Source organism: Trachinotus anak, unplaced genomic scaffold, assembly GCF_046630095.1.
Source record: "Trachinotus anak isolate AG129_WGS33_773 ecotype Australia unplaced genomic scaffold, CSIRO_AGI_Tana_v1 ptg000016l, whole genome shotgun sequence".
Taxonomy (NCBI): Eukaryota; Metazoa; Chordata; class Actinopteri; order Carangiformes; family Carangidae; genus Trachinotus; species Trachinotus anak.
Window position 1 is genome coordinate 916,393 of NW_027273867.1, and position 19,840 is coordinate 936,232.

General features: G+C 41.2%; 1 protein-coding gene across 1 annotated transcript; it reads left to right on the forward strand.

Annotated features, from left to right (window-relative positions):
- Positions 1 to 1,050: 1,050 nt before the first annotated feature.
- On the forward strand, positions 1,051 to 11,598 carry LOC139634214 (mucin-2-like). The gene is made up of 8 exons (XM_071500528.1): positions 1,051 to 1,105; positions 2,050 to 2,228; positions 5,701 to 5,783; positions 6,179 to 6,318; positions 6,418 to 8,063; positions 8,811 to 8,969; positions 9,124 to 9,209; positions 10,931 to 11,598. The coding sequence occupies exons 1-7, from the start codon at positions 1,051 to 1,053 to the stop codon at positions 9,172 to 9,174; spliced, it is 2,313 nt and encodes a 770-aa protein (XP_071356629.1). The 3' UTR covers positions 9,175 to 9,209; positions 10,931 to 11,598.
- The last annotated feature ends 8,242 nt before the right edge of the window (positions 11,599 to 19,840 follow it).

Here is a 19,840-nt window from a genome sequence, read left to right on the forward strand (position 1 = left end):
TGCCCTCTGCTGGACAACTCTGAACTGTAATACACCTCTTTGGTTCAGTGTTTGATTTGATTCTAATGTGTAAATGTGTGGAAAATTCATGTCAAAGTGAAAAACAGTTCATTCAGTTATTAAAAAGAAGAATAACTTAAAGAATTATCATTTTATTTTTTTCAGTTGACACAGTAAATATTTACAGAAAACACAAATATTTTTTTTCACTTTATTTCTTTGGTTTCAAACTAAACAACTACAAAAATGTCACACCTGTGAATCTGAAAATTTCATTCAGAGGTTTTTCAATATTTTCTCCATTAATTCTTCACATTTAGTGAAACCATATCTTAACTGTAGGTCTTTGGTATAAATCATTATTAAACTTTAATGACCTTTTGCTGCCAACACTTGTGTAGTTAGAAACAATAAAGTTATTATAGTAGTTGTGTATATGTACCTGTATTTATTACGTGAAGGTAAGATTGTTCAGCTACCTGAACATCTTATTCTGTCTATTTTAATTATCAGTGTGTATGTTGTCTGTGTTCAATAACAGTAGCAGTAGTTCCAGCAGCAGAAACACTTATACGGGTATAGTTACCTGTAGATGACAACAGTAAATGAGAGAGTGGGAAACTGCAGATTGGTGTTGTGCCAGTAGATTTAATTGCAAACACAAACTAACATTCTCCCAAGGCTTTTAGTTTGACAGTTAACCCTGACAATGGCATATACAACAGACCCCTCCCACACATTGTTTCAAAGTAAAGTTAAGATGAAATAACAATTGTAGTTAAAAGTTTGCACAACACATGGATATCTCAACAAACTCAGTGAAGTTGTATTTCCCGGCCAAAGTAAACAGAGAGGCAGATTTTCCTTTACGTCTGAATAATGTAGAGGAGATATGATTCAGATCTGGTCCGGCCTCTAATCCCTGCCCATTCTTATCCTGAATGAATAAAACCCTTGACGTGAAACACTACAACACCATTTATATAATCAAGAGTGTCCCAGAGATCACCAAAGCAGGACTGCACTAAAGTGTACTGACTTGGACTCACCATGGTAGGACTGGGACGGCTGTGGACCAGGACTCTGTGCTTAGTGACCATTTTAGGTAAGAAATATCAATGAATGTCTTAGCAGGTCTGCTCCTCCTTCTATCATTCATCAGAGAGAGTGATATGTTCTGCTCAGAGGTGGACAAGTCCTACTGCTGCTCCTGCTGCTTTTATCATTCACTTTAACACTGGCTATATGAGACGGCCCACAGTCTCCTCAGTTTACAGAGTCATTAACAGGACAGAACGAGCACTGCACCAGTACAGGACCAATACAGGACCAGTGCTGCACCAGTACAGGACAAGTATAGGATCAGTACAGGACCAGTACTGCACTGTACTGTACGGACCCACACTACATTAGTACAGGACCAGCACAGGACCAGTACAGGACCAGTACAGGGGACCCTCTGGGACCTCATATTTTTAATGACAGTGTGTTTGAAGAAAGAACATCTGTATCAGGTCCTCGACTGGTTGTTGGTGTGTAAATGTCTGCAGTTAATGACTATAGAAATTAGCTGCTGCTCAGTCACACTGTTCCCTGTAATGTTAACATGTAAACTCTTTACGTCTTTCCTCTCTGACCTCATGTCTCGTTCCCTCAGGCCTCCTTGTGTGTCTCAGTTCACACAGTCCTGGTAAGCGAATAGAAACTTACAGGTGTGAATGTCAACATTGTACAGTTCTACTGAACTTTTCCTCATTGGTTTAAAGCTGAAGCCAAAATTTCATCCTTAAATTTGAAAGTGTTTATTATGGTCATAAAGTCCTGTCATAGTGAAACACACACAGCTGCACCTCCTCAGACCAGCACCAGGTTTCTCAGACTGATTTTGACATTTTAGACGTATTGTCAGCAGCTGGAGAAAAGAGATTATTAATCCCTTACTCCATCCGTCTGACAGACAGAAACACTGCAGTCTGAACACCTCACAGTCTTTCATCTGTCCTCTCAACAGTCTTATGCTAACACAGCCTGTCCCTCTAACTCCTGCAGGCCTGATGACCATCCGCTGTCTTCACCTGTGTCACGCCCTCGATGCAGAGCATCTTAGCTCCATCCAGCAGATGGCCTTCTTCGTTCCCATGGAGATCACCAACAGAGAGTTCACCGCTGCTCTGCTCAACCCTGCATCTGAGAAATATCAGACCACGTATCATGAAGTCAGTGATTTGGTAAGATGATGATCATGATGATGATGACCACTTCAGTAGCACCAGGGTCATTCTTTTGAGGACAGTAAGTTCTCAACTTGGAAGAAGTTTTCCCTCCACATTTTCAGACCCTTCCAGTATGTCACTGCTCCCTGAGACAGATATCAATAACTCATGCATGAAATCTGCTCGAGAGAGGGCTGACCCCTGACCCCTGAATCCTGACCTCTAAAACCACGTCCTGTATGAGTATGAGTTATGCTCTCCAGGAGATGAATATGTGGTGGATCTTTACATTACATCAGGATTTAATTCAGACAAGATACCAGAACCAGGAACCAGACCAGTAATAAAACACAAACATCTGGGACTGAGTGACACATATGAAAGACAGATGTTCATATCTCTCGCTGTCTCTCTATCTCTCCCTCTTGCTGTCTCTGTCTCTCTCTCTCTGTCTCTCTCTCTCTCTCTCTCGGTCTCTCTCTCTGTCTCTCTCTCTCTCTCTCTCTGTCTGTCTCTCTCTCTGTCTCTATCTCCACTGTTCAGATGATTCAATCAATCATTCTATTACTGATGTCCATTATCAAAGACAAAACCCATTGTTTAATGATAGGGCTGTGGCAGCAATGTTGGTGGTGAGGACACACAACTCTCAGCTCACACTCATAGGTGAGGTTCAGGTGTGGGAGTTGGTCAAAGTTTACTGTTCATGGCCAGAAACGAGTCATTTCTCATGACTCAGACTGCAGAAATCAGGAGTAATAGCCACAGGCTAACAGGCTAATAAGTCCTGAGTCGATTGTTTGCCTTTGGTATACACACAGATTCAGAGAGAAATGTTGGCACTGGACTTCAGAAAGTGTTTAATTATTTAATGTAATCAGGGGTTTTTCAGAAGTGTGATACTGATACTAATAATAATAATGACTGAAAGAACTTTATATATCACCTCTAAAAACATTTCACAAATGTGTTTTAACAGCAAAACAAAGGCAACAACAACAATATCACAACAGAAAGCCAAACAGTAAGGTCAAACAAGAGCAGGACAGACATGAGGCCAAGTTAGAGAGAAAGGACGTACAATACAATTTACTTCAACAGAAATAATAACAGAGAGAGAGTAGAATACATAAGAGTAGCACATATGTGATTTAGAATAATAATAATATAATAATAATAAACTTTATTTATAGAGCACTTTTTGACATCCACCTTACAAAGGCAGCAAAATAAAACCTGCAGGTCAAATAAGGAAACAATTAAAAACAAGCAATCAGAAATAAAATTAAAATTGAAGTGTATTAGTACCAGTGCAGATAGACCAAAGACAGTCTCACCAGCAAGAGGGTGATCAGTAAAACTCATTAAATTATGAAATTATGTTTCAAGAGGAGTTTTAAAAGAGCTCACTGATTCTGCTGAGCTGATCTCCTCGGGCAGCTCATCCCAGAGTGTCAGGCTCTGACTGTGAAACCTCTGTCACTGCTGGTGTTTAGCTTTGCCTCAGGAACAACTAAAAGACCTCTGTCCAAAGACCTCAGGCTACAAGCTGGCTCATATGCTGTTAAAAGGTCAGATATATAACATGGAGAGAGGCTGTGAAGAGCTTTAAACATCAACAGTGGGATCTTAAAATCAGTTCTAAAACGTATTGGGAGCCAATGCAAGGAGGCTAAAACCGATGTGTTGTGGTCAATTCCCCTGGATTCTGGTAAAAGTCTGGCAGCTGAGTTCTGTACAGTTTGGAGTCGGTTAATGGATCTTTGGTTGAGGCAGGTGAAGAGGCTGTTTCAATAGTTGAGGTGTGAGGAGATAAAAGCATCCAATATGGTCTCTGCGTCTTTAAAAGATTTCTGACAAACCAAACACCAACATTCTTTGCAGCAGGTTTCATGTGTTCCACCAGGATGCCAGCAGGGGGCAGGATTTACTTTGCCATCTGCTGGGAACCAATTACAACAATCTCTGTCTTACCTTCTGAGTTAAGTTGAGGGAAGTTTTGTGACAAACAGTTTGACATCAGTCAAGTAATGAACTCTGCCTACTGGGGTCAGACAGGGAGGTAAATCTGAGTATCATCAGCATAGTGGTGGAAAAACAATGTCCCAAAATTGACCCCTGTAGGACACCATATCCAACAGGAGAAAAGAATGATAATAGAGACACTGAAAGTTTTGTTTGTCAGGTAGGAAGACAACCATCGTAATGCTCTGCTGATATTCCTACCCAGTGCCTCAGCCTATCTAACAGGATCCAGTGATCCCATGATTGACCAGATCAAAGGCAGCAGTAAGGTCTAAGAGAACAAGGACTGAACACATCCCATCCATATGCAGCCATTAGCAGATTAGTAGTGAGCCTGAGGAGGGAGGTTTCAGTGCTGTGGTACTTATGAAAACCAGACTGAAATGTCTCAAAAATGTTGTTGTTTTCGGCTTTTAAAAGTGATTGCTGGCACACACATTTTTCTAAAATCTTTGACATAAATGGCAACTTTGAGATTGATCTGTAGTTCTTGATAAATTGGATCAAGTCCTGGTCTCTTTAAAAGAGGTTTTACATAGATGGTTTTAAAATGATCTGGGACACAACCATTGGATAAGGAGCTGATAAAAATAACCAAATTTAAACAAATATGGTAGAATAGAATCGATGATTCTGATTTAAAAAAAAAAAAAAAAAAAACGCTGTGGGAATTATATCTACAGGACTGGTAGACACTTTCATCTTGGATACTATCTTTGTGAGATAATGCATGGTATGGATGTACAGACAGAGTTAAAACTGTCCATCAGTTCATCTGTACCACAGGGTTCAGTCTGGATAAGGCGAAGTTGGCGAAGTCTACAGAACATTGTGACACTGTTCATTAAAAATACGATGATGTGTGAAGTGTGATCTGTTTCACAGTTAAACACTATGCATTTATGGTCAGAAACACTAATGTCCATAGTTTCCACTGTGGGGACTCTCACAGCCAGGGTAAAATCAAGGTCCACGGTATGTCTGCCATTATGAGTGTGTCCATAGACATACCATTTAAAATTAAGCGATGACGTAATATTTAAAAACGAAGGAGTGTGCACATCTGAAGGGACACAACATGAATATTAAAGTCACCACAAAGAACAATGATATCGTACTTTAAAACAAGTGTAGATAAAAAATCAGGAAATTCTGTTGAAAAGCTGCTGACAGATTTAGGAAGGCAATAAATTAAAACAAATAAAATCTGCTGCGGACCACCAAGTTTAAAAAGGAGAATTTTAAAGGCATTTCAAGACTGATGTTCTTGTGTTGCTGATCTAGTTGGTCTACTGGTAGCAGATATAACTGTGGTCTTTGTAACTAAGTGCAAAGAAACAAAGGAACTGTTAAGCGCTGTGCTATGGACATACTGTTGCAGCAAGTACATACTGTATGTACTCCACTGTAAGGTCAGTGGAGTTGATCTGTATTTGTTTTTTTTCTCTTTTATTTGTTGCAGCTGAAAACAGTCTATGACTGCCCTGATGCCGGTGCCTGTCCCACCAATAGCTTCTATGGAGGTGTTGCAGCAATGACTTTCAGGTATCATCACTGATCTCTCACTCATGGAGGAACTGGATTTGGGTGTATACACTAACCCTTCCAATGATGACTCCATTTCTCTGCCACCCTGTTGAAGTGTCATGAGCCTGTTGAGTTTTATGTCCTGAACAGAGAAACTATTGTACATGGCCACATTCACTGATTCTATCAGTGTTTAATCAGTGCCATCAGCTGTGGTGAGCTACAGACTCTCTGAGTGAATGTTGCTGCTGTTTGTCAGTATTTTAATGTATCGTAATGTTTTACGATTTTTTTGAGACTATGACATATCCATGACCATGGAAGTACATGTAATTATTTACACATAGAATTGCATTGATTGTTGGAGCAGAACTATAACTTCTTCTTTACTGTGTCCATACGTTTCTTCACAGCTCTGGATCAGTGATTGCAAATGCGACTGTCATTTTCAACACCTTTTCCATCAATTCAGTCATTGTCTACATACTCTTTCATAACAATGCCAAAAACGCTGAGCCCAGAGGTCTCCAACTTAATCTGGACTTCACAACCAGTAAGATCAGCTGTTTTACACCCACTTCTGGGCCTTGTGTCATATTCATGTTGGGACGTCGTCTACAGTTGTAATCGGTCCTTCTTCTTTTTTCTGTAGTGGACAACATAAAACAAACCACAGTGCCCCCGCTTACAACAACCACAACTAAGACAACAACCACAACTACTATAACAACAACACCTACTACAACAACACCTACAGCAACCACAACAACACCTACTACAACCACAACACCTACAACAACACCTAAAACAACCACAACACGTACTACAACCACAACAACACCTACTACAACCACAACACCTACTACAACCACAACACCTACTACAACCACAGCACCTACAACCACAGCACCTACAACAACACCTACCACAACTACTACAATCAGCACAACACCTACCACAACCACAACAACACCTACTACAACCATGACAACGCCTACCACAACCACGACAATACCTACTACAACCACAACAACACCTACTACAACACCTAAAACAACCACAACAACACCTACTACAACCACAACACCTACAGCAACCACAATGACACCTAAAACAACCACAACACCTACTACAACCAAGACAACACCTATTACAACCACGATAATGCCTACTACAACCACAACACCTACTACAACCATGACAACGCCTACTACAACCACAACACCTACTACAACAACACCTACAGCAACCACAACAACACCTACTACAACCACAGCACCTACAACAACACCTATTACAACAACACCCAAAACATCCACAACACCTACTACAACCACAACAACACCTACAATCACAACTACTACAATCAGCACAACACCTACTACAACACCTAAAACAACCACAACAACACCTACTACAACCACAACACCTACTACAACCAAGACAACACCTATTACAACCACGATAATGCCTATTACAACCACAACACCTACTACAACCATGACAACGCCTACTACAACCACAACACCTACTACAACAACACCTACAGCAACCACAACACCTACTACAACCACAACAACACCTATCACAACCACAATAACACCTATTACAACCACAAGTACTACAACAACACCCACTACAACCACAACAACACCCACAACAACACCTATTATAACCACAACACCTACCACAACTACAACAACACCTACTACAACCACGACACCTACTACAACCATGACAACACCTATTACAACCACAACAATACCTACTACAACAACACCTACAGCAACCACAACGACACCTACTACAACCACAACAATACCTACCACAACCAAGACAACACCTACTACAACCAAAACATCTACTAAAACCACAACACTTACTACAACTACTACAAATATCACAACACCTACAACTACCATGGCTACAACCAAAACAACTACCACTGCACCCACAACTACAGCACTCACATCTACTATTACCACGAGCCAAGATCCTACAACATCATCTGCAGGCAAAACGAACACTTCCTCTGATGACGCCATACTGTTTTCAACCACCACAACAAATCCAGGAAACCACAGTGACAATCACACAACACATGGAGGCCAAGCAGTGACCCACACTACAACAGTGCATCCACATGGCGGACAGACCGATTCTCAGCCCAGTGACCCTCAGACACCAGTTGGCAGCAGCAGCAGTGGGAGCAGTGACCCAATTCCTGGATGGGGTATTGCCCTCTTAGTTTTAGCTGCTGCCATCTTATTGTTACTCATAATCATCTTTATCATGATGGTGAGTTATCAGGCGGGTTCATTACAGTGTGCTCTTTCAGTTCACTGTCTCTGTTCTATGTCACATTTTACAGAAACCTTGGATTTTGATCAGAAGTTGTGTTAAATAAAGAAAATATATCTGTTGCATCACATGCATTCAAAAATGATTCATGACAGTCAAACACAGGCACGAACAATAACAGCTGAATATGTTGAATATATGTCAATGCTGATTCACTGGAACACAACCAAAGTAAAGCTGCAAACTAATCAATAGTTTCATATTAATAGGCCAATTGACTGTGTATTTGTAAGGCCTTTTAGCCTCTTTCAACTCATTGTTTTGGTCCAGTCTAACAGCTTCATCAGTGTCATCTTCAGCAGCAACAGTGTTCAGGGAAAAGGCTCTGATAGACCCTTAGTGCACCATCAGCACCAAACACAAGACTAAATGTCTGGGATTTTCAGCTTGTTGTGGACCCAAACTGAAAATCTCATGAATGTACCTTAGATGTTCTTAATGAGAGATGAGCTTCTTCTTATGACAAGTCAAAATGTCTGCTGTCAGCCACCAAGAGCTGAATACATATATTATTTCTATATCAGCATGTGTATCATGGTGTGTGTCAGCCAGGTGGAGGTGAAGCAACATACTCAGAGATCACCTGAGACACCATATCTACCATCATTAGTAGGTGAACTGAACTGGGACACAGCTTCCTAAGACGGTTGTAGTCTCTGATCTGTTGATGCTCTATTGTTTCAGTTGGCGCGATGGTGCTGTAAGAAAACAGGAAGTGGCCACATGGACACCACTGATGATCCATATTACACTGAAAAAAAACAACCGACCCAGGAGCCTCTGTCAGTGTACTCACCTCAGGCCCCGGTGACACAGACACCAGACTCTACCCCTGTCATTATTGTGAGTGTTGCACATCTACAGTGATACAGCTGAATATTTATTTCACTTTGTACATGAAATAACAGCTGACACATTTACATGTATGTTGAGATTACATGATAAAACTCTTACTCATTAACAGCCTGATGGGATGTTTGAATTTGTTTGTCAACAGGGGGACACACCCAAGAAGAACAGGACCGGGTTTTACGCAGTGAATCCCTAAGATTGTCTGGGTGAACTGAAGACATCACGCAAGAGGTAAGACAGGTAGACTTCATTTATCCAAGTATATTAACGGCTGCCCAGGTGTGTGGGAATAAAGCCCTTTGATTCTGATGATGATTCTTGGCGTCATTCAGGAACATTTTCTTCTACTTTAGTCAACTTCTGTTTTTTACTGAGAAGCAGGTTGGCTTATGGTTGTTCTGAGCACGTTTATAACACATTATTTGAATTCAGTTTTTTCCTTAATTATACAACTGAGTGCACACCTACACAGAGAGAGAGGATAGTAACACCTTTATTGAAGCAGCTCTTTTCAAAACAGGTAACAAAGTGCTTATTAAAATACATCTATACATCATGAAAGAGCAAGACCATTAATAATTCAATTAAGTCTAAAACAGTAACTTCAAAGATGAGTTTGATTCCCTGATCTCCACTGGCAGGTGGTTCCACCACTGAATAGAAAATGGTCCATCATCTTTAGTTTCTAGTTTTGATCAGTGAATGGCAAGGAATGACCTACCAGAGGATCTCAGCTTGTATTCAGGTTGGTAGGGGGTGTGGAGGTCAGATATATATTCTGGAGCTAACACACTTCCTGCCTTAAAAGTGATCACATTTTAAAATCCTCTCACAAATGCATTGAGCCAATGAAATGAAAACCAGAGGAACGTTCCCTGGTTGGAGCTTGTTATGAGTCTGACTGAAGTTAAAGGTTACTGGGGGTTTGTGGTACAATGGTCTGATTCAGACTACTGAGGAACAGGTCCTGATGGTCTCTAACACACCTGATGGTCTCGGGTGTATTTGAGATACACCTGCTCATCAGAGCAGGGTACTCTCAGGACCAAGACAGTTGTAAAAGAAGACTCTGTGGTCCAAAGATCACCTCTCTTTCTAGGAGAAAACTGCTGAATACCACAGGTTCTCTTGAGTCACTGGTGTGTGCGACCTAAAAGCATGTGTATTGGTTCAGTCAGTTGAACTGGAAATGGTCAAACTTCTGATCAGTGATAAGTAGGGAACCCTGGAGTTGTTCCTCTGAGCTGTGGTATTTGCACTGGGCTAAACTCTTAACAATTAAACTGATTTTTGATTGATGTGCCCACCTGATGGTGGTAAACAGGGAATGAGTCACATCCTGTTCTCTGACCCCTCCCTCTCTCACAACAATAGATCTAAATCACAGAGGAGCTGTCTGACAGTACAAACAGGCTGGGCTCTATCAGTGTATGACTATGTTCTATAACTGTATTCACATCAGGTTTAAACCACTGTCACATGAAAAGTTAAACCAGTGTGAGCTCAGGTTAGTAGCTGAGCTACCATCTGTATATAGGCGGGTGACACTAATGAAGCCACATTGTCAGAGTAAAAGATGGAGCCTTTCTCTTTGGAGTGATGAGTTGTTAATGTTAGTCTCTGGTTTGATTAAACAATCCTGCAGTCTCCCATCCAACACCTACACTAATTACATGTTCATCAACCAGTAATTACAACAGATCAACTGGTAACAAATGGAACCAACTTAATGAAGATTTTCTTGTACAAACAGAAAATTCAGCTGAGGTCTGATGCACAGAGAACACGATGGGTACTGATCTGGATTGATGTGGACTGGTCTTTGAGTGGATCAGGTCTCAGTGACATTGCTGTTGTTTGAAAACAGAGAAGTTCATTTTAAAACATCTCAACTCAGAAGGTCCTGAGAAAGTTGTTGATCTCTGACTAACTGTTTGTGTTTGTTCTTCCAGGCAGAGACAGACTGACAAAGAGCCTGGACAGTGAACAGTCTGGACAGTGAACAGTCTGGACAGTGAACAGCCTGGACAATGAACAGTTTGGACAATGGACAGCCTGGACAGTGAACAGCCTGGACAATGAACAGTCTGGACAATGTACAGCCTGGACAGTGAAGAGTCTGGACAGTGAACAGCCTGAACAGTCAATGGCCTGGACAGTGAACAGCCTTAACAGTGAACAGTCTGGACAATGAACAGCCTGGACAATAAACAGCCTGGACAATAAACAGCCTGGACAGTGAACAGCCTGGACAATTAACAGCCTGGACAATAAACAGCTTGGACAGTGAACAGCCTGGACAATTAACAGCCTGGACAGTGAACAGCCTGCACATTGAACAGCCTGGACAAAGACACATCATATTATTTATTATACAGTTATTTTATCACTTTCTGATTAAAATGCTGACATTCAGATTAATGTAATTGAATACTGTTTATACCAGTACAGATCACGGTGACTGCACATTAATTACTCTAATGACGACTATGTTTTCCTTCAATAAATGTCTCTCTGCATGATTTCAGGAGCATTAATCATATAATAAATTTATATCAACTAAATATGTTACACATTTACATGTTTCAACAGTTTTTTATTTAAAAAAATTCTAATTAAATCTGTCTTAAAGGAACAGGCTGGTGTTTTAATAAAAACCATATATTACTGTAGCCTTTCAGGACACGCTTGTCATATCCAGACACAGACTAGTCACCTATAATTATTGAGACTTACTAAATTTAGACAGAGCATTTTTATTTTAACAGCTTTTCTAGCCTTTACAGCACTGGTCACATGACACTATGAGTAGTGTCATGTGACCAGTGCTGTAAAGGCTAGAAAATCATATACCACTCACAGTGATTGGCTAGAAAAGCCAATCACTGTGAGTGGAGTCAGTCAGTGAGGTACACAGACCGGGGAGAGACAACATCAGGGAGATAAGTGGAGAAACTGGATAGAAGAGGGACAGACAGAAAAAAGGATGTGATGAAGTTGTTCAGCTTTTAAGATGTGTTGCGATTTTGTCTAATTGAACCTATTTGAATTTGAATTAAATACCTCTGATTTAGAAGGTACAAAGTGGTGAAGGCAGTCGGTCCAGGTTCAGTCTTTATCTGAGGGGTAAAAGACCTGAGATCAACTTGGAGCACTGGCTTTAAACCAGAGGCAGGCCTTTCTAAACAAGTGAAGGAGTTCAGCCTCCATACATCACAGTGACAAGCATAATATTCATCTCCTGAAATCAAACACAAAGAACAAAAAACAACTGCTTCAAGCTGCATTAAGGTGGAGCAGCAGCATCTCTCTCTCTGTCTCTCTGTCTCTGTCTCTCTCACTGTCTCTGTCACTCGTTCTCTCTCTCTCTCTGTCTATAGATAGATAGATAGATAGAATACTTTGTTGATCCCCAAAGGTAAATTGGTTACAGCATCTTTTCACATATAACTTACACAACTTACATTAAAAAAACAGACATGACACCACATTAACAAAAAGAGATTCATTAACTACTAGGCTAAAAATTTACAATGAAAATTATCTATGTGTGCAATCTTAAAATGTGCAATTAAAAAAAAAGTGCATTGTTGTGCATATTGTGCATTGTCGGAACATTCCTAAGTCTTCAGAATGTGTCTCCTCATTATAAACTATTTTTGCTGTGGGCAGGAATGACTTTCTGTAGCAGTCCTTATCACAGAAGAGTTGAAGGAGCCTCTGACTGAAGAAACGTTGTTGTCTGACCAGGAAGTTGTGCATTCGGTGTAAATTGTTGTCCATTATGTCTAGCAGTTTGCGTAGCATTGTTCTCTCAACAACCACCTCCAGGGGCTCCAGAGCAGTCCCCAGCACAGAGCCACCCTACTTAATCAGCTTCGTCAGCTTATTCAGCTTCTTAGTATCACCAGCTCTGATGTTGCTGCCCCAATAGATGGCTACAAAGAAGATTTCACTTGCAACAACAGACTGGTAGAAAATATGCAACATCTTGCAGCACACATCTTGCTTCCTCAAAAAGTTGAGTCTGCTTTGTTCCTTCCTGTAGACAGCCTCAGTGTTGCACTTCAAGTCCAGTCTGTGAAACTCCAGTTACTGTAGCTTTCCATCGCCTCCACCTCATCTCCAAGGATAGAAATGGTGTTTAGTTTAGTCACTAGATGTCATTATATGTTTCTATATGTTTCAATATGTCAGTATATGTCATTATATGTCTCTATATGTCAGTATATGTCACTATATATCACTATATGTCAGTATATTTCTCCACATGTCACTACATCTCACTATATGTCAGTAAATGTCTCTATATATCAGTATATGTTACTATATGTCTCTATATGTCAGTACTGTATATGTCACTATATGTCAGTATGTCAGTATATGTCTCTATATGTCTGTATAAGTCAGTAAATGTCTCTATATTGTCAGTATGTGTCTCTTTCTGTCAGTAAATGTCTCTATATGACACTATATGTCAGTATGTCGGTATATGTCACTGCATAATGCAACATTGTCAAGTTTGATATGAAATGATAAATGGATTAAAAGAAGTGTTGTTCTGCTTTGTTCCTGCTTGTCAAAAGCCTTTGATTTAGTTGACCAGTCCCTGCTCTTACAAAAACTACTGAATATTGTTTGTGACCTGATTGCTTATTGGTTCTAAATCTGTCTGTGTGAAAGCAGGTAAGGTGTCCCTCAGGATTCAATTTTAGCACCAGTCCCCCTCCCCACTTATATTGTCTGATCATGAAATAACTGTAATGTTCATTTGTATGTATATGATATGACTTCATATTGTTACGCTGATTCTATACAATTGGCTGTTAACAATCTACAACTTTCCTTTAATGCTTGACAATCTAGTAAAGAAGCTGCCAGTTGGTGTTTTTTTTACCTCCCCAATATTGTGTTTTCACTGCATCCGTTTGAATTCCTCTTTCATTTGAAGCAGGACAAGGAAGACCCATTTTGGTTGCTATTTTTGGTCCAGGTAGGTTTGTGGTAAATGGGCCTTTCATCACATATATCCGATGTGAAATTTTGCCACTTTCTCTTAGAAACGTATCTTTGAGAAGGTTGTTGTAAACCAGTTATGTGATTATTTGCACAGGAATGATTTGTTTGAAGATTTTCAGTCAGGTTTTAGCACAGAAACAGCTCTGGTTGAGGTCACCAATGATCTCCTCATAGCCTCAGACTATGGACTTGTCTCTATACTTGTCCTGCTAGATCTTAGTGCTGCATTTGACACCATCGATCATAAGATTTTATTACAGAGACTAGAGCATATGGTCAGCATTAAAGGAACCGCACTAAGCTGGTTTAAGTCATATCTGTCAGATAGACTCCAGTTTGTTCATGTTAATAATGACTCTTCTATCATCACAAAAGTCAGTCATGGAGTTCCACAAGGTTCTGTGCTAGGACCAATACTCTTCAGTCTATATATGCTTCCTCTAGGAAACATTATTGGGAGGCACCAGATAAATTTCCATTGTTACGCAGATGACACCCAGCTGTACTTATCCATGAAGCCAGGTGAGACTAACCAGGTAGCCAAGCTTCAGGTGAGTCTTAAAGACATAAAAACCTGGATGACCAGTAATTTCTTACTCTTAAACTCAGACAAAACTGAAGTTATTGTAATTGGCCCAAAACACCTCAGAGATACACTATGTGATAATATACTGACTCTGGATGACATCACCTTGGCCTCCAGTGCTACAGTCAGAAACCTTGGTGTCATTTTTGACCAGGACTTGTCCTTTACTTCACATATAAAGCAAGTCTCTAGGACAGCCTTCTTCCACCTGTGCAATATTGCTAAAATCAGACCCATTCTGTGTCTAAAGGATGCTGAAAAGCTAGTTCATGCATGTGTTACCTCAAGACTGGACTACTGTAACTCTTTATTGTCAGGATGTCCCAAAAATTCAGTAAAAAGCCTCCAATTGATCCAAAATGCGGCAGCACGAGTACTGACAGGAACTAGGAAACGAGATCACATCTCTCCTGTGTTAGCTTCTCTGCATTGGCTCCCTGAAAAATCCAGGATAGAATTTAAAATCCTCCTCCTCACCTACAAAGCCATTAATGGTCAGGCACCATCGTACCTTGGAGAGCTTATAGTTCCCTATTTTCCTAATAGGACACTTCGCTCTCTAAATGCAGGTCAACTTGTGGTTCCCAGAGTTTGTAAGAGTAGAATGGGGGGCAGAGCCTTCAGCTATCAGGCTCCTCTCCTGTGGAACCAGCTCCCAGTGTGGGTTCGGGAGGCAGACCCCCTCTCTACCTTTAAGATCAGGCTTCAAACTGTCCTGTAAAAGCTTATAGTTAGGTCTGGTTCGGGTATGTTCTGACCCATCCCTTAGTTATGCTGCTATAGAGCTAGACTGCTGGGGGATTCCCATGATTCACTGGGCGTTGTCTCTCTCTCTCTCTCTCTCTCTATTTCTGTCTCTCTCTCTCTCTCTCGATGACTTCATGCCATTAACTTTGTATTTTTTCTCTCCTGTAGTTTGTGCTTCTCCTCTCTCTCCCTCTCTCTGTCCTCATTCTGCAGGTCTCTCTGCCTCTGGAGCAGCAGGATCCAGATCCACCACTACTCATCTTTACTATTAACCACTGTTACCTGTCATTATTATTGATAACACCATTACCTACACAGCTGTTCCTGGTCTCTCTCTCTGTCTTTTCTCCTCTCTCCTCCCCCCTCCCCCCCTTTTTTCTCCTCCTAAACCCAACCGGTCGAGGCAGACGGCCGCCCACCCTGAGCCCGGTTCTGTTGGAGGTTTCTTCCTGTTAAAAGGGAGTTTTTCCTCCCCCCTGTCACCAAGCGCTTGCTCTTCGTGGGAACTGTTGGGTTTTTCTCTGTAACAAAGTAAGGTCTTGACCTTACCCTGTAAAGTGCCTTGAGATAATGTATATTATGATTTGGCACTATACAAAGAAAATTGAATTGAATTGAATAGAATCTTTGCAAACTAGCTTCCCATCATGACTTGTGAAGGCTGTTGTAGTGTTTCTGGGCACACAGCACTACACTTTGATATGTGTACTATGATATTACTCTACCATATTACTCTCCTGTGTCCATTAATTATCCAGCTGTGGGGACCAAGGTGTCTCACACAACCTTGTTTCCTCTGTGACCATTACTACCAGGGATGACCTGTTTGCAGCCCAGGGTTATCTTTATTATTTCTACTTTAAATTCAGAAACACAGAAACATTGCTCTAAATTTCAATAACAGCTAGAAAAATGGTGATGCTGTAAAACTTTTGACCACTTGACAGCTTGTTGATTTGCTCTTGTTCTTCCCATGAGTCACCACAGTGGCCCAGATGCCCTGAATTGAACCTGCATATTTATCGCTCTTCACCTAATCACTTGACAAAAAGCTGCATAGGTGAAGTAAATAGATGCATCCTGCTATGAAGAATGTAAATATTTGACGCTGATGCATTTCACAGGGTTATACTGGGATCTGTGACGCAGCCTATAAGCACATACCTGCAGGGCACTTGATGTCTAATGGTTTTGTCGTGCCACAGTACCAGGCAGAAAACACTACTGACAACTTAGCTCTCAACTCTTTCAGCAGCACAGTTGCTTATCAGTGCATAAATCACATTGCTACACACTGAGTGTTGTGTATACAGATTAACTCTTTCTTCAATGTAGCAGAAGCACCTCTGACTCACAGCTGCTAATAGGAAGATTAATGTTCTGCTGCATTGTCCTCAGAACATTAGACAGAGTGGAACAAACAGTGAAAAGACAACAACATAATACAGGGTGTAACCAAACACAATGTACCAAAACCACACACACACACACACACACACACACACACACACACACACACACACACACACACACACACCCAAGGTTGGTGTTGTGCTGCTGAAGCAGGTTGGGCTTCTCAGTGTGAGGACCTCTGTGATCTGCAGGTATGTGTCTCTCTCAACAGTGAATAAGGAATCTTTATATGATCAGGCATCAGTGTCCCACATGACCTGAATGTCCCATGTAGTCTGTCAATGTCCCACATGGTCTGAATGTCCCACATGGTCTGAATGTCCCACAGGGTCTGAATGTTCCACATAATCTGAATGTCCCACATGGTCCTGAATGTCCCATGTGGTCTGAAAGACCTGAATGGTTCCTGCTTGATGGAATGGTGAGACTGTTGATCCCATGCTTTGGACCAGACTGGATCAATGTTCAGATTCCTGATCTGGTGTGGGTGTTAACGCCAGCATCACGCCCAAAGGTTCACCTGCGCACACATGAAACATCACAGTCTAACAGGCAGGCACCCAGAGTCCTCATAGCGTCTCTGGTAATACTTTGCAGGACCCTTGTTATCATGGGAACGCAGCTGTTAAGCCTCCGCCGTTTCATCGAGGCCTTTGTCGTTTCATCAAGGCTTTTGTCACACCACACAGAAATGGGTTGGAAAATGGTAGGTGGCTTCAGGCCCTGTTATTGTGGCAGCTCAGACATGCTCTGACCATTAGTTTTAAGTTTCTGACCTTGAATTCCTCTTCGCCTGTCTGTGAGGTATCTGCCCAGGACAGAGCTCAAGGTGTCCAGGTGGGGGAGGGGAACAGACAGGTGGGAGGTTCATTCAGACGACACAGTTTGAAGACTGAAACCTTGCAATACGTGCAGTATTGACTTCCTTCTGAACTTCACTGAGGATGTAAAATCTGATCCTGAACCTCAGCCCTGCAGACTGGTACTGGCATCCATGATCAAGACTCCTGGTAACTGAAGTAAACTCAACCATTCAAGAACCCTGTAAAAACTACAGTGAAGGTGGTGGCCACAGTGAGGGTATTCTGATTGATCCCAGCAAACACACAACAATAGGAACTAAGACATCTTGATTGACAGAAACTGGATCAAGTCAAAGGAACTGATTTTTCCACGGACACAGAAACAGTTTTTTACAGTTCAGTCAAATCTGTCACACAAGTGCTTTATCTGTGTACAGTTTATCAGGAGCTCTATGAAACAGTCATTATTATAGATTCACGCTGAATTAGGAGAGTGGCACCATGCACCACCACGCTCTCTAACCCACATCACTGTACACTAGTCTGTACATCCATCACATGATTAAAACAGCTCTGAATAACACACGAAGGAGGAGACAGTCAGTCTGTGTGTAATTAATGTTGTATGTGACACCTACATGAAGACATTGACACAAAGGTCATTTGAATATGATTGATGTATCTGACATTGTGATGTGTACACACACCTACCCCTTCCCTCATACACACACACAAAGACAGATTCACACACACACACACACACACACACACACACATATACACATATACACAAATACACATACGGAGCATCTAATGGTTAAAGACTATAGAGCGACCATAAATGTGGATATTATTAACTATTGTTATTGTTACTGTGGTTGTTTTTCTGTTGTTGTGTTGTTGTTGTTGTTTTTCCCCGTCTCCCCACTCCCATCTTCCTTTACCCCATATTCCCTCTGTTTTCTTCTTCCTGTCCACTCTCACTCCTGATGTGGTCTGGTTGTCTTAATAAAGTTAAAATATGCAATAGGAGGAGTATCCCACACTCCTCCTTTGCAGAGTAAATCTGCCCCAACAACACAAGGCATCCAGACCACTCATACTGCTTGCCAATGATATTGGGACAGGACAAAAAAAAAAAAAAAAAGTGATGTGTAAAAAATATGATTTGTCACTTTGCTGACACTGAATATTTTATTATCAGTCAGAGAGTGTTTCCTCTCCACTGTCACCTGGAGCTGCTCATTGTGGACCCGTTGATTTCTCTCTGTAACAAGGAAGGTCTGGACCTAACTCTGTGAGGTGCCCTGACTCTTATGTGTGTTATGATTTGGTGCTATACAAATAAATAAAGGAGCACCATAATGGAGTCATTCTTCATTTTTACTTTAAAATACCCTCAATGATTTGGTTCAAAGATAAACCACAATACTCTGAGATCCTCTGGTTATCTACCTGCAGCAGGTTTGTTCCTCCACTCACACTGCTGCTCTTTGCTGACGCCTGTTGTCAGGAGCTGAAGGCTGCAGAGCAAACAGGATGTAGCATGAACAGGACTCCACTCCAGACACCAGGGGCCAGAGTTACACACAAAGACAGACAGGTGCATAAGCCTGGTTTTGCATTAGAAATCTCAGTCATTGTGGAAGTGGTGCATATGCGTGAGATGAAACCAATCAGTCTGTTAAACTTCAACCTCACCTCAAGAAGATAAAAATGACCTGGATGACCTGCAAGTAAACTCATAGCTTGGCCCCTAACACCTCAGAAACATAGTCTTATTGTTAACACACGGGGCCATGGGACTCTAAGGTAGCCCCTAGAATCATAGGGTAAAAAGTTTTGAAATTTGGCACACTGATTGGAGACACTCCCACGATGCTTTTCACCAAGTTTCATGTCTGTGACTCAAGTGCTGTGCCACAACCAACAGGTCAAAGTTGGAGAACAGGAAGTGAAGTCATATCTCAGAAACAGCTTGTATCTGGACCAAACTTAATACATGGTCTTGGAAAGCCATTTCAAAGAAGCCCAAAACCTTTGGTGTCAGCTGACCTCTAGTCTGCAGACAATAAGTGACATTATAGATATTGATGAATTATGATAAACAACAGTGTCACTGGGTTCATGATTTGACCTGTTTATTCATCTCTATTGTCCATAAATAAAGATGAATAAACAAACCCAAGGCTGTGGTAGTAGACTAATGTGGTGCTGAGTTAGGTGACGTCTACACACTTTATAGAAGTAACAGTACCTTAGCTCCTAATTATTACTGTGGACCCAGTGAGGGT